Source organism: Mobula birostris, chromosome 28 (genome assembly GCF_030028105.1).
Source record: "Mobula birostris isolate sMobBir1 chromosome 28, sMobBir1.hap1, whole genome shotgun sequence".
NCBI classification, from domain to species: domain Eukaryota; kingdom Metazoa; phylum Chordata; class Chondrichthyes; order Myliobatiformes; family Myliobatidae; genus Mobula; species Mobula birostris.
The window spans coordinates 39,183,860-39,199,551 of NC_092397.1; the positions used below are offsets into that span (position 1 = coordinate 39,183,860).

General features: G+C 46.9%; 1 protein-coding gene across 1 annotated transcript in view; it reads left to right on the forward strand.

Annotated features, from left to right (window-relative positions):
* The window catches only part of naaladl1 (N-acetylated alpha-linked acidic dipeptidase like 1), a 152,908-nt gene that overhangs the window by 129,621 nt on the left and 7,595 nt on the right, over nt 1–15,692 (forward strand). Inside the window, exons 16-18 of the mRNA XM_072245914.1 lie at nt 2,721–2,811; nt 3,606–3,687; nt 4,994–5,167. Coding sequence (XP_072102015.1) covers nt 2,721–2,811; nt 3,606–3,687; nt 4,994–5,167 — 347 coding nt within the window. The remainder of the gene's footprint in view (nt 1–2,720; nt 2,812–3,605; nt 3,688–4,993; nt 5,168–15,692) is intronic.

Genomic DNA, 15,692 nt, shown 5'->3' on the forward strand with positions numbered 1-15,692 from the left:
TTCAGGGGATATTTGCGTGGAGTTCTGCATAGGTACATCCCAATGAGACAGGGAAAGGATGGTAGGGTACAGGAACAGTGGTGTACAAAGGCTGTTGTAAATCTAGTCAAGAAGAAAAGAAGAGCTTATGAAAGGTTCTAAAAACTAGGTAATGATAGAGATCTAGAAGATTATAAGGCTAGCAGGAAGGAGCATAAGAATGAAATTAGGAGAGCCAGAAGGGGCCATGAGAAGGCCTTGATGGACAGGATTAAGGAAAACCCCAAGGCATTCTACAAGTGTGTGAAGAGCAAGAGGATAAGACGTGAGAGAATAGGACCAACCAAGTGTGACAGTGGAAAAGTGTGTATGGAACCGGAGGAAATAGCAGAGGTACTTAATGAATACTTTGCTTCAGTATTCACTACGGAAAAGGATCTTGGCAATCGTAGGGATGACTTACAGTGGACTGAAAAGCTTGAGCATGTAGATATTAATAAAGAGGATGTGCTGGAGCTTTGGAAAGCATCAAGTTGGATAAGTCACCGGGACCGGACAAGATGTAGGAGTTGAGGGAGGAGCTTGTTGAGCCTCTGGCGATGATCTTTGCATCATCAATGAGGATGGGAGAAGTTCCGGAGGATTGGAGTGTTGCTGATGTTGTTCCCTTATTCACGAAAGGGAGTAGGGACAGTCCAGGAAATTATAGACCAGTGAGTCTTACTTCAGTGGTTGGTAAGTTGATGGAGAAGATCCTGAGAGGTAGGATTTATGAACATTTGGAGAGGTATAATATGATTAGGAGTAGTCAGCATGACTTTGTCAAAAGTAGGTCGTGCATTATGAGCCTGATTGAATTTTTTGAGGATGTGATTAAACACATTGATGAGGGTAGAGCAGTGGATGTAGTGTATATGGATTTCAGCAAGGCATTTGACAAGGTACCCCATGCAAGTCTTATTGAGAAAGTAAGGAGGCATGGTTTCCATGGGGACATTGCTTTGTGGATCCAGAACTGGCTTGCCCACAGAAGGCAGAGAGCGGTTGTATACAGATCATATTCTGCATGGAGGTCGGTGACCAGTGGTGTGCCTCAGGGATCTGTTCTGGGACCCGTATTCTTCGTGATTTTTATACATGACCTGGATGAGGAAGCAAAGGGATGGGTTAGTAAATTTGCTGATGACACAAAGGTTGGGAGTGTTGTGGATAGTGTGGAGGGCTGTCAGAGGTTACAGCAGAACATTGATAGGATGCAAAACTGGGCTGAGAAGTGGCAGATGGAGTTCAACCCAGATAAGTGTGAGGTGGTTCATTTTGGTAGGTCAAACATGATGGTTGAATATAGTATTAATGGTAAGACTCTTGGCAGTGTGGAGGATCAGAGGGATCTTGGGGTCCGAGTCCATAGGACACTCAAAGCTGCTGCACAGGTTGACTCTGTGGTTAAGAAGGTATACAGTGTATTGGCCTTCATCAATCGTGGGATTGAGTTTAGGAGCTGAGAGGTAATGTTGCAGCTATATAGGACCATGATCAGACCCCACTTGGAGTACTGTGCTCAGTTCTGGTCGCCTCACTACAGGAAGGACGTGGAAACCATAGACAGGGTGCATAGGAGATCTACAAGGATGTTGCCTGGATTGGGGAGGATGCCTTATGAGAATAGGTTGAATGAACTTGCCCTTTTCTCCTTGGAGCGACAGAGGATGAGAGGTGACCTGATAGAGGTGTATGAGATGATGAGAGGCATTGATCATGTGGATAGTCAGAGGCTTTTTCCCAGCGCTGAAATGGCTAACACGAGAGGGCATAGTTTTAAGGTGCTGGGGAGTAGGAGATGTCAGGGGTAAGTTTTTTACGCAGAGAGTGGTGAGTGTGTGGAATGGGCTGTCGGTATCGTGCTGTAGGTTTTCTATGTGCTTTATGCTGTGTATGATTGTTGGTTTTGTGTTTTGTCTCTTGGTGCCAGAGTAACACTGTTTCCTTTGGCTGTATTCACATAGGGTTGAATGATAATTCAACTTGAACTCGATTAAAGTGGAAAAAGTGCAGTAAATTTTTGTTCAAGGATATTGCCAGGACCCACCTGAGATATGGAGAGAGTTTGGACAGGCCAGGAAGTTCTTTCTTGGAGTAATGGTGACTGAGGAGAGGAGCACAGATGGGGTCAATGCACTCTGAGGGTAAGGGAATCGAAGAGTAGTTTAAGGTAATCGTTTTAAAAATAAGGAGACATTTTTTTAAACAGATGGAGGTCTGCCAGAGGAATTGCTAGAGGCAGGTACAATAACAGTTCTAAACGCTCAATGCTTCAGTTAACACCCATATCCCACGGCCACTACACATCCAATTTTGGTGTAATCTAGAGATTTACTAATCCATCCAAATCATTGACGTGAAATGCCTGGTTCCAAACACTACCCATGCCATGCCACAGGCTACAGTGAGACTTCAAACACAGCCATGCTGAGAGTCCCGAGACCCAAGCGGAGCAAACCCCGTGGTCCTGAATCCAAATACCATTCACCCAAAGGGAACAAACACAAAATGCTGGAGGACCTCAGCATCCGTGGAGGGGAATAAATGGGCCAGCGATTCCCTGGGGTAGCGACGCCAAAGTTAGTTACAGTCACAACAGGCTTCAGCACCATAACCCAGGCCACGGGCCCTCGTCTGCGACCCCCTTCCTCCCCACAAGACAGAGTCTGACCTCTCTAAACTACGTCTGTTCTCTGCAGCATGGCTTCCCTGGGCGCAAGCAGTGACTACGCCTCCTTCTTCCATTACCTGGGGGTCAGCTGCATGGACATCGCCTACACCTTCGACAGGGTGAGACAGTCCCACCTCCACGCTTGGGCTCTCCGACAGTCACAGGATCATCCGGTGTAACGGCTGCGTGGATTGTGTGTGAGTGAGTCTGTGTGTGTGTGAGTGAGAGTGAGTCTCTGTGTGTGTGTGAGTGAGAGTGAGTCTGTGTGTGTCTGTGTGTGAGAAGAGTCTGTGTGTGTGTGTGAGTGAGAGTGAGTCTGTGTGAGAGTGAGTCTGTGTGTGTGTGAGTGAGAGTGAGTCTCTGTGTGTGTGTGTGAGTGAGAGTGAGTCTGTGTGTGTGTGAGTGAGAGTGAGTCTGTGTGTGTGTGTCTGTGTGTGAGAAGAGTCTGTGTGTGTGTGTGAGTGAGAGTGAGTCTGTGTGAGAGTGAGTCTGTGTGTGTGTGAGTGAGAGTGAGTCTCTGTGTGTGTGTGTGAGTGAGAGTGAGTCTGTGTGTGTGTGAGTGAGAGTGAGTCTGTGTGTGTGTGTCTGTGTGTGAGAAGAGTCTGTGTGTGTGTGTGAGTGAGAGTGAGTCTGTGTGAGAGTGAGTCTGTGTGTGTGTGAGTGAGAGTGAGTCTCTGTGTGTGTGTGTGAGTGAGAGTGAGTCTGTGTGTGTGTGAGTGAGAGTGTGTCTGTGTGTGAGAAGAGTCTGTGTGTGTGTGTGAGTGAGAGTGAGCCTGTGTGTGTGTGAGTCTCTGTGTGTGTGGTGTGTGTGTGTGTGTGTGTGTGTGTGTGTGTGTGTGTGTGTCTGTGTGTGTGTGTGTGTGTGTGTGAAGTGGGAATGCATCTCACATTCTGTTCTGCTCTCCTGCCCCAGTCAGCAACGAGTGCCCGGATTTACCCTGCCTACCACACTGCATTTGACACCTTTGATTACGCCTCTCGCTTCATCGACCCAGGTACAGAGACCATCCCCACCCCCTGCTACAAACCAGACACAGGGATTGTTGGGAGGGTCAAAAGTGGATGCATACTCCCAGTCCAGTCACTCCCCATGGACACACTGCCCTTGGTTGGTGCTGTGAGTCGGTGGGAGGGCAGTGTGAGGGAGCAACATTCAGTGGGAGGGGTGGTACTGAGGGAGAGTCACACTGTGGGAGGGCGGTACTGAGGGAGGGTCACAGTGTGGGAAGGGTGGTACTGAGGGAGGGTCACACTGTGGGAGGGCGGTACTGAGGGAGGGTCACAGTGTGGGAGGGGTGGTACCGAGGAAGGGTCACAGTGTGGGAGGGGTGGTACCGAGGGAGGATCACACTGTGGGAGGGGTGGTACCGAGGGAGGGTCACACTGTGGGAGGGGTGGTACTGAGGGAGAGTCACACTGTGGGAGGGGTGGTACTGATGGAGGGTCACACTGTGGGAAGGGTGGTACTGAGGGAGGGTAACACTGTGGGAGAGCGGTACTGAGGGAGGGTCACAGTGTGGGAGGGCGGTACTGAGGGAGGGTCACACTGTGGGAGGGAGGGTCACACTGTGGGAGGGGTGGTACTGAGGGAGGATCACACTGTGGGAGGGGTGTTACCGAGGGAGGATCACACTGTGGGAGGGGTGGTACCGAGGGAGGGTCACACTGTGGGAGGGGTGGTACTGAGGAAGGGTCACACTGTGGGAGGGGTGGTATCGACAGAGGGTCACACTGTGGGAGGGGTGGTACTGAGGGAGGGTCACACTGTGGGAGGGGTGGTACTGAGGGAGGGTCACACTGTGGGAGCGGTGGTACTGAGGGGGGGTCACACTGGGGGAGGGGTGGTACCGAGGGAGAGTCACACTGTGGGAGGGGTGGTACCGAGGGAGGGTCACACTGTGGGAGGGGTGGTACCGACGGAGGGTCACACTGTGGGAGGGGTGGTACTGAGGGAGGGTCACACTGTGGGAGGGGTGGTACTGAGGGGGGGGTCACACTGTGGGGGGGTGGTACTGAGGGAGGCTCTCACTGTGGGAGGAGAAATGAGGATCGTAATTTGGGCTGGGCAGTACTGACCCATGTTTAAATGAAGGCCCCTGTCCCTTTGGAAGCTCTCCTGCCAACCTGTGCCCCATGCTGAGACAACCCTTGCCCTTCAGTTCAGTTTAATCTCCACCAGCATTCAGCGTCCAGCCAAGCTCCTGGGCCTCCAGCCTGAGGCCTGGTACACGGGCTCTCAGCCTGAGGAAGGGCAATAGATCGATTCAAGGCCCGGCCTCACCCCTTGCCTCTCCGCCACAGGGTTCACCAGTCACCAAGCCGTGGGAAGGACAGCAGGGAATGTCCTGCTAAGGTTGGCGGACAGCGCTCTCCTGCCCTTAAACCCTGGTGACTACATGGAGGCCATCCGGGAACTCTTCGATACCGCAGAGAAGGAGCTGGGTTCCGAGCTGAAGAAGAAAAACATCTCCCTGGGTGAGTGCTCCCTCATCGTGCAGCCACGATCGATGTCCGTCAGGGTGTAAACACCAACATGGGTCCTGTCAACATCGACTCTACCCCCAGAACTCCTGGATTAGATCCCAGCCTGTAACCCTCTCCCAGGGATTTGTTATTCTCTATATAAACCCTGTGAACTCCCGGGTTAGATCCCAGCCTGTAACCCACTCCCGGGGATCTGCTATTCTGTATATAAACCCTCTGAACCCCCAGATTAGATCCCAGCCTGTAACCCACTGCCAGGGATCTGTTATTCTCTATATAAACCCTGTGAACCCCGAGATTAGATCCCAGCCTGTAACCCACTCCCAGGGATATGTTATTCTCTATATAAACGCTGTGAACCCCCGGATTAGATCCCAGCCTGTAACCCACTCCCAAGGATCTGTTATTCTGTATATAAACCCTGTGAACCCCTGGGTTAGATCCCAGCCTGTAACCCACTCCCGGGGATCTGTTATTCTGTATATAAACCCTCTGAACCCCCGGATTAGATCCCAGCCTGTAACCCACTCCCAGGGATCTGTTATTCTGTATATAAACCCTGTGAACCCCCGGATTAGATCCCAGTCTGTAACCCACTCCCAAGGATCTGTTATTCTATATATAAACCCTGTGAACCCCTGAATTAGATCCCAGCCTGTAACCCACTCCCAGGGATCTGTTATTCTGTATACAAACCCTGTGAACCCCCGGATTAGATCTCAGCCTGTAACCCACTCCCGGGGATCTGTTATTCTGTATATAAACCCTGTGAACCCCCGGATTAGCTCCCAGCCTGTAACCCACTCCCGGGGATCTGTTATTCTGTATAAAAACCCTGTGAACCCCCGGATTAGATCCCCACCTGTAACCCACTCCCGGGGATCTGTTATTCTGTATATAAACCCTGTGAACCCCCGGATTAGATCCCAGCCTGTAACCCACTCCCAGGGATCTGTTATTCTCTATATAAACCCTGTGAACCCCCGGATTAGATCCCAGCCTGTAACCCACTCCCAGGGATCTGTTATTCTGTATATTATCCCTGTGAACCCCCGGATTAGATCCCAGCCTATAACCCACTCCCGGGAATCTTTTATTCTGTATATAAACCCTGTGAACCCCCGGATTAGATCCCAGCCTGTAACCCACTCCCAGGGATCTGTTATTCTCTATATAAACCCTCTGAACCCCCGGATTAGATCCCAGCCTGTAACCCACTCCCAGGGATCTGTTATTCTCTATATAAACCCTGTGAACCCCCGGATTAGATCCCAGCCTGTAACCCACTCCCAAGGATCTGTTATTCTGTATATAAACCCTGTGAACCCCTGGGTTAGATCCCAGCCTGTAACCCACTCCTGGGGATCTGTTATTCTGTATATAAACCCTGTGAACCCCGGATTAGATCTCAGCCTGTAACCCACTCCCAGGGATCTGTTATTCTCTATATAAACACTGTGAACCCCCGGATTAGATCCCAGCCTGTAACCCACTCCCAGGGATCTGTTATTCTGTATATTATCCCTGTGAACCCCCGGATTAGATCTCAGCCTGTAACCCACTCCCGGAGATCTGTTATTCTGTATATAAACCCTCTGAACCCCCGGATTAGATCCCAGCCTGTAACCCACTCCCAGGGATCTGTTATTCTGTATATAAACCCTGTGAACCCCCGGATTAGATCCCAGCCTGTAACCCACTCCCAAGGATCTGTTATTCTGTATATAAACCCTGTGAACCCCTGAATTAGATCCCAGCCTGTAACCCACTCCCAGGGATCTGTTATTCTGTATACAAACCCTGTGAACCCCCGGATTAGATCTCAGCCTGTAACCCACTCCCGAGGATCTGTTATTCTGTATATAAACCCTGTGAACACCCAGATTAGATCCCAGCCTGTAACCCACTCCCGGGGATCTGTTATTCTGTATATAAACCCTCTGAACCCCCAGATTAGATCCCAGCCTGTAACCCACTCCCAGGGATCTGTTATTCTGTATATAAACCCTCTGAACCCCCGGATTAGATCTCAGCCTGTAACCCACTCCCTGGGATCTGTTATTCTGTATGTAAACCCTGTGAACCCCTGGGTTAGATCCCCACCTGTAACCCACTCCCGGGGATCTGTTATTCTGTATATAAACCCTGTGAACCCCCGGATTAGATCCCAGCCTGTAACCCACTCCCAGGGATCTGTTATTTTCTATATAAACCCTGTGAACCCCCGGATTAGATCCCAGCCTGTAACCCACTCCCGGGAATCTGTTATTCTGTATATAAACCCTGTGAACCCCGGATTAGATCTCAGCCTGTAACCCACTCCCAGGGATCTGTTATTCTGTATATAAACCCTCTGAACCCCCGGATTAGATCTCAGCCTGTAACCCACTCCCAGGGATCTGTTATTCTGTATATAAACCCTCTGAACCCCCGGATTAGATCTCAGCCTGTAACCCACTCCCTGGGATCTGTTATTCTGTATGTAAACCCTGTGAACCCCTGGGTTAGATCCCCACCTGTAACCCACTCCCGGGGATCTGTTATTCTGTATATAAACCCTGTGAACCCCCGGATTAGATCCCAGCCTGTAACCCACTCCCAGGGATCTGTTATTCTCTATATAAACCCTGTGAACCCCCGGATTAGATCCCAGCCTGTAACCCACTCCCGGGAATCTGTTATTCTGTATATAAACCCTGTGAACCCCGGATTAGATCTCAGCCTGTAACCCACTCCCAGGGATCTGTTATTCTCTATATAAACCCTGTGAACCCCCGGATTAGATCCCAGCCTGTAACCCACTCCCAGGGATCTGTTATTCTGTATATTATCCCTGTGAACTCCCGGATTAGATCCCAGCCTATAACCCACTCCCGGGAATCTGTTATTCTGTATATAAACCCTGTGAACCCCGGATTAGATCTCAGCCTGTAACCCACTCCCAGGGATCTGTTATTCTGTATATAAACCCTATGGACCCCTGGATTAGATCCCAGCCTGTAACCCACTCCCAGGGATCTGTTATTCTGTATATATACCCTGTGAACCCCTGGATTAGATCCCAGCCTGTAACCTACTCCCGGGGATCTGTTATTCTGTATATAAACCCTGTGAACCCAAGGGTTAGATCCCCACCTGTAACCTACTCCCAGGGATCTGTTATTCTGTATATAAACCCTGTGAATCCATGGATTAGATCCCAGCCTGTAACCCACTCCTGGGAATCTGTTATTCTGTATATAAACCCTGTGAACCCCGGATTAGATCTCAGCCTGTAACCCACTCCCAGGGATCTGTTATTCTGTATATAAACCCTATGGACCCCTGGATTAGATCCCAGCCTGTAACCCACTCCCAGGGATCTGTTATTCTGTATATATACCCTGTGAACCTCTGGATTAGATCCCAGCCTGTAACCTACTCCCGGGGATCTGTTATTCTGTATATAAACCCTGTGAACCCAAGGGTTAGATCCCCACCTGTAACCTACTCCCAGGGATCTGTTATTCTGTATATAAACCCTGTGAATCCATGGATTAGATCCCAGCCTGTAACCCACTCCTGGGAATCTGTTAATCTGTATATAAACCCTGTGAACCCCTGGGTTAGATCCCAGCCTGTAACCCACTCCAGGGGATCTGTTATTAGACCATAAGATCATTAAACATAGCAGCAGAATTAGGCCATTTAGCCCATCGAGCCTGCTCCACCATTCCATCATGGCTGATCCCGGATCCCACTCAACCCCTTACACCTGCCTTCTCGCCATGTCCTTTAGTGCCCTGACCGATCAGGAAACTATCAACTTCCATCTTAAATATACACACGGACTTGGCCTCCACCGCAGTCTGTGGCAGAGCATTCCACAGATTTATTACTCTCTGGCTAAAAAAATTCCTCCTTACCTCTGTTCTAAAAGGTCACCCCTCAGTTTTGAGACTGTGCCCCCTAGTTCTGGATACCCCCACCACAGGAAACATCCTCTCCACGTCCACCTTAACTAGTCCTTTCAACATTCGGTAGGTTGCAATGAGATCCCCACGCATTCTCCTAAATTCCAGTGAGTACAGGCCCAAGGCTGCCAAATGCTCCACATTTGTTAACACCTTCATTCCTGGAATCATCCTCATAAACCTCCTCTGGACACTTTCCAATGACAACACATTCTTTCTGAGATATGGGGCCCAAAACTGCTGACATTGCTCCAAGTGCAGCCTGACTAGTGTCTGATAACCATATAACAATTACAGCACGGAAACAGGCCATCTCGGCCCTTCTAGTCCATGCCGAACTCTTACTCTCACCTAGTCCCACCGACCTGCACTCAGCCCATAACCCTCCATTCCTTTCCTGTCCATATAGCTATCCAATTTACCTTTAAACGACAACATCGAACCTGCCTCAACCACTTCTGCTGGAAGCTCGTTCCACACAGCTACCACTCTCTGAGTAAAGAAGTTCCCCCTCATGTTACCCCTAAACTTTTGCCCTTTAACTCTCAACTCATGTCCTCTTGTTTGAATCTCCCCCACTCTCAATGGAAAAAGCCTATCCACGTCAACTCTATCTATCCCCTTCATAATTTTAAACACCTCTATCAAGTTCCCCCTCAAACTTCTACACTCCAAAGAATAAAGAACTAACTTGTTCAACCTTTCTCTGTAACTTAGGAGATGAAACCCAGGTAACATTCTAGTAAATCTTCTCTGTACTCTCTCAATTTTATTGACATTTTTCCTATAATTTGGTGACCAGAACTGTACACAATACTCCAAATTTGGCCTCACCAATGCCTTGTACAATTTCAACATTACATCCCAACTCCTATACTCAATGCTCTGATTTATAAAGGCCAGCAAACTAAAAGCTTTCTTCACCACCCTATCCACATGAGATTCCACCTTCAGGGAACTATGCACCATTATTCATAGATCCCTCTGTTCTACTGCATTTGTCAATGCCCTACCACTTACCATGTATGTCCTATTTTGATTAGTCCTACCAAAATGTAGCACCTCACATTTTTCAGCATTAAACTCCATCTGCCATCTTTCAATCCACTCTTCTAACTGGTCTAAATCTCTCTGCAGGCTTTGAAAACCTACTTCATTATCCACAACTCCATCTATCTTAGTATCATCTGCATACTTACTCATCCAATTTACAACCCCATCATCCAGATCATTAATGTATATGACAAATAACATTGGACCCAGTACAGATCCCTGAGGCACACCGCTACACACCGTCCTCCAATCTGACACACAGTTATCCACCACTACTCTCTGGTGTCTCCCATCCAGCCACTGCTGAATCCATTTTACTACTTTGATATCAATACCTAACGATTAAACCTTCCTAACCAACCTTCCATGTGGAACCTTGTCAAAGGCCTTACTGAAGTCCATATAGACAACATCCACCGCTTTACCCTCGTCAACTTTCCTAGTAACCTCATCAAAAAATACAATAAGATTTGTCAAACATGACCTTACCCGCACAAATTCATGTTGACTGTTCCTAATCAGACCCTTTCTATCCAGATAATTATATATACCATCTCTAAGAATACTTTCCATCAATTTACCCACCACTGACGTCAAACTCACAGGCCGATAATTGCTAGGTTTACTCTTAGAACCCTTTTTAAACAACGGAATCACATGAGCAATACGTCAATCCTCCTGCACCATCCCCGTTTCTAATGACATTTGAAATATTTCTGTCTGAGCCCCTGCTATTTCCACACTAACTTCCCTCAAAGTCCTAGGGAATATCCTGTCAGGACCCGGAGACTTATCCACTTTTATATTCCTTAAAAGCTCCATTACCTCCTCTTCTTTAATCATCATTATTTCCATAACTTCCCTACCTATTTCCCTTGTCTTACACAATTCAATTTCCTTCTCCTTAGTGAATACCGAAGAAAAGAAATTGTTTAAAATCTCCCCCATCTCTTTTGGCTCCGCATATAGCTGTCCACTCTGATTCTCTAAGGGACCAATTTTATTCCTCACTATCCTTTTGCTATTAATATAACGGTAGAAACCCTTGGGATTTATTTTCACCTTACTTGCCAAAGCAACCTCATATCTTCTTTTAGCTTTTCTAATTTCTTTCTTAAGATTCTTTTTACATTCTTTCTATTCCTCAAGCTCCTCATTTACTCCAAGCTGCCTATATTTTTTGTAGGTATCTTTTTCCGAACCAAGTTTCCAATATCCCTTGAAAACCATGGCTCTCTCAAACTTTTAACCTTTCCTTTCAACCTAACAGGAACATAAAGATCCTGTAGCCTCAAAATTTCACCTTTAAATGACCTTCATTTCTCTATTACATTCTTCCAATAAAACTAATTGTCCCAATCCATTCCATTTAAATCCTTTCGCATCTCCTCAAAGTTAGCCCTTCTCCAATCAAAAATCTCAACCCTGGGTCCAGTCCTATCCTTCTCTATAATTATATTGAAACTAATGGCATTGTGATCACTGGACCCGAAGTGCTCTCCAACACATACCTCCGTCACCTGCCCTATCTCATTCCCTAACAGGAGATCCAACACTGCCCCTTCTCCAGTTGGTACCTCTATGTATTGCTGCAAAAAACCATCCTGCACACATTTTACAAACTCCAAACCATCCAGCCCTTTTACAGTATGGGCTTCCCAGTCAATGTGTGGAAAATTAAAATCTCCCACAAGCACAGCCTTGTGCTTACTACAAATATCTGCTATCTCCTTACAAATTTGCTCCTCCAATTCTCGCTCCCCATTTGGTGGTGTATAATACACCCCCATAAGTGTTACTATATCTTTCCCATTCCTCAACTCCACCCAAATAGCCTCCCTAAATGAGCCCTCTAATCTATCCTGCCAAAGCACTGCTGTAAATTTTCTCTGACAAGCAATGCAATACCTCCACCTCTTGTCCCTCCAATTCTATCACACCTGAAGCAATTAAATCCAGGATTATTTAGTTGCCAATCACACCCCTCCTGTAACCATGTTTCACTAATAGCTACCACATCGTACTTCCAGCTATCAATCCATGCTTTAAGCTTATCCACCTTTCTTATAATGCTCCTAGCATTAAATTAAATGCATTTAAGAAATTTCCCACCTCTTACTCTCTGTTTATCACTAACGGTGCAAACAACTTTACTGTTTTCTTTTTCTTCCTTCTTCCCTACATCTGTTCCTACACTCTGGTTCCCCTCCCCCCTCGTATCTAGTTTAAATCCACCGGAGCCTCTCTAGCAAACCTACCTGCAAGAATATTTGTCTCCGTCCAGTTCAGATGTAAACCATCCCGCCGGAACAGGTCCCACCTTCCCTGGAAAACTGCCCAATTATCTATAAATCTGAAGCTCTCCCTCCTGCACCATGTCTTCAGCCACATGTTAATCTGCACTACCTTACTATTTCTAAACCCCCTGCACGTGGCACTGGTAGCAATCCTGAGGTTGCAATCCTGGAGGTCCTGTCCTTTAACTTGGTGCCTAACTCTCTAAACTCGCCTTTCAGGACCTCCTCACACTTCCGACCCACGTCATTGGTCCCTACATGGACCACGACATCCGGCTGCTCACCCTCCCTCTTGAGAATACCAAGAACTCGAACTGAGATATCGCGGACCTTGGAACCAGGGAGGCAACAGACTATCCAGGATTATCGATCTCTTCCACAGAACCTTGTATCCATCCCTCTAACTATCGAATCCCCTATCACTACTTGCCTCCTCTTTTCCCTCCTTCCCTTCTGAGTTGAGGGTCCCACCTCAGTGCCAGAGACCCAGCCACTGCAACTTGTCCCTGGTAGGTCGACCACATCAACAGTATCCAAAATGATGTACTTATTATTGGTAAGAACGGCCACAGGGGTGCTCTGCTCATTCCGTCTAATCCCCTTCCCTCTCCTGACAGTCACCCAGCTACCTGTCTCCTGACTTTTAGGGGTGACTAATTCCCTGTAACTCCAGTCTATTTCTGCCTCTGCCTTCCGAATGATCCGAAGTTCATCCAGCTCCAGCTCCAGTTCCCTAACTCGGTTTGTCAGGAGCTGCAGCTGGATTCACCTTTTACAGGTGTAGTCATCAGGGACAATTGTGCTCGCCCTGACTTCCCACATACTGCAAACAGAGCACTCGACTGCCCTAACTGCTGCCTCCATTACCTACTCTTAAGGTAATTAGATTTCTTAAAGGAACTTACCCAACCTTACCTCACTTGGAGTGAAGCTCTTCCTCAGCCTCAGCTCGCCGAAGCCTCAGGAGCCAAAGCTTTCCTACTCTGTCTCCTTCTAATACGTCGCCCGCTACAACATCGCCTGCTCCGTTACTCTGCTCTCTTTTAAATACTCCCGCGGCCTCACGGGCCGACTTACACATGCTTGCGCAGTCCTGCCCCGTTGAGAGTTAAAGGGCAAAAGTTTAGGGGTAACATGAGGGGAAACTTCTTTACTCGGAGAGTGGTAGCTGTGTGGAACAAGCTTCCAGCAGAAGTGGTTGAGGCAGGTTCGATGTTGTCATTTAAAGTTAAATTGGATAGATATATGGACAGGAAAGGAATGGAGGGTTATGGGCTGAGCGCAGGTTGGTGGGACTAGGTGAGAGTAAGAGTTTGGCACGGACAAGAAGGGCCGAGATGGCCTGTTTCCGTGCTGTAATTGTTATGTGATTATATATGGATATTAATGCCTAACGATTGAACCTTCCTAACTAACCTTCCGTGTGGAACCTTGTCAAAGGCCTTACTGAAGTCCATATAGACAACATCCACCGCTTTACCCTCGTCAACATTCCTAGTTACCTCATCAAAAAATGCAATAATGTTTGTCAAACATGACCTTCCACGCACAAATCCATGTTGACTGTTCCTAATCAGACTCTTTCTATCCAGATAATTATATATACCATCTCTAAGAATACTTTCCATCAATTTACCCACCACTGACGTCAAACTCACAGGCCGATAATTGCTAGGTTTACTCTTAGAACCCTTTTTAAACAATGGAACCACATGAGCAATACGCCAATCCTCCGGCACCATCCCCGTTTCTAATGACATTTGAAATATTTCTGTCAGAGCCCCTGCTATTCCCACATTAACTTCCCTCAAGGTCCTAGAGAATATCTTGTCCAGACCCGGAGACTTATCCACTTTTATATTCTTTAAAAGCACCAGTACTTCCTCTTCTTTAATCATCATACTTTCCATAACTACCCTTCTTGTTTCCTTTACCTTACACAATTCAATATCCTTCTCCTTAGTGAATATCGAAGAAAAGAAATTGTTCAAAATTTCCCCCATCTCTTTTGGCTCCGCACATAGCTGTCCACTCTGATTCTCTAAGGGACCAATTTTATCCCTCACTATCCTTTTGCTATTAATATAACTGTAGAAACCCTTTGGATTTATTTCCACCTTACTTGCTAAAGCAGACTCGTATCATCTTTTAGCGTTTCTAATTTCTTTCTTAAGATTCCTCGAGCACCTCATTTACTCCAAGCTGCCTATATTTATTGTAGATCCCTCTCTTTTTCCAAACCAAGTTTCCTATATCCCTTGAAAACCATGGCTCTCACAAACTTTTAACCTTTCCTTTCAACCTAACAGGAACATAAAGATCCTGTACCCTCAAAATTTCACCTTTAAATGACCTCCATTTCTCTATTACATCCTTCCCATAAAACAAATTGTCCCAATCCACTCCTTCTAAATCCTTTCGCATCTCCTCAAAGTGAACCTTTCTCCAATCAAAAATCTCAACCCTGGGTCCAGTCGTATCCTTCTCCATAATTATATTGAAACTAATAGTATTGTGATCACTAGACCCGAAGTGCTCTCCAACACATACCTCCGCCACCTGACCTATCTCATTCCCTAACAGGAGATCCAACACTGCCCCTTCTCTATTTGGTACCCCTATGTATTGCTGCAAAAAACTATCTTGCACACACTTGACAAACTCCAACCCTTTTACAGTATGGGCTTCCCAGTCAATGTGTGGAAAATTAAAATCTCCCACAATCACAACCTTGTGCTTACTACAAATATCTGCTATCTCCCTACAATTTTGCTCCTCCAATTCTCACTCCCCGTTAGGTGGTCTATAATACATCCCTATAAGCGTCACTACACTTTTCCCATTCCTCAATTCCACCCAAATAGCCTCCCTAGACGAGTCCACTAATCTATCCTGCCAGAGCACCGCTGTTATAAAACAACAGCATTATCTCCTTGCTTTTATATTCCAGTCCCCTTGAAATAAATGCCAACAGTGCATTTGCCTTCTTTACCATAGACTCAACCTGTAAATTAACATCCTGGGAGTCTTACACGAGGACACCCAAGTCCCTTTGCACCTCTGACGTTTGAACCTTCTCCCCATTTAGATATTAGTCCACACTATTGTTCCTTTTGCCAAAATGCATTATTATACATTCCCCAACACTGTATTCCATCTGCCACATTTTTGCTCATTCTTCCAATTTGTCTAAGTCCTGCTGCAATCGCATTG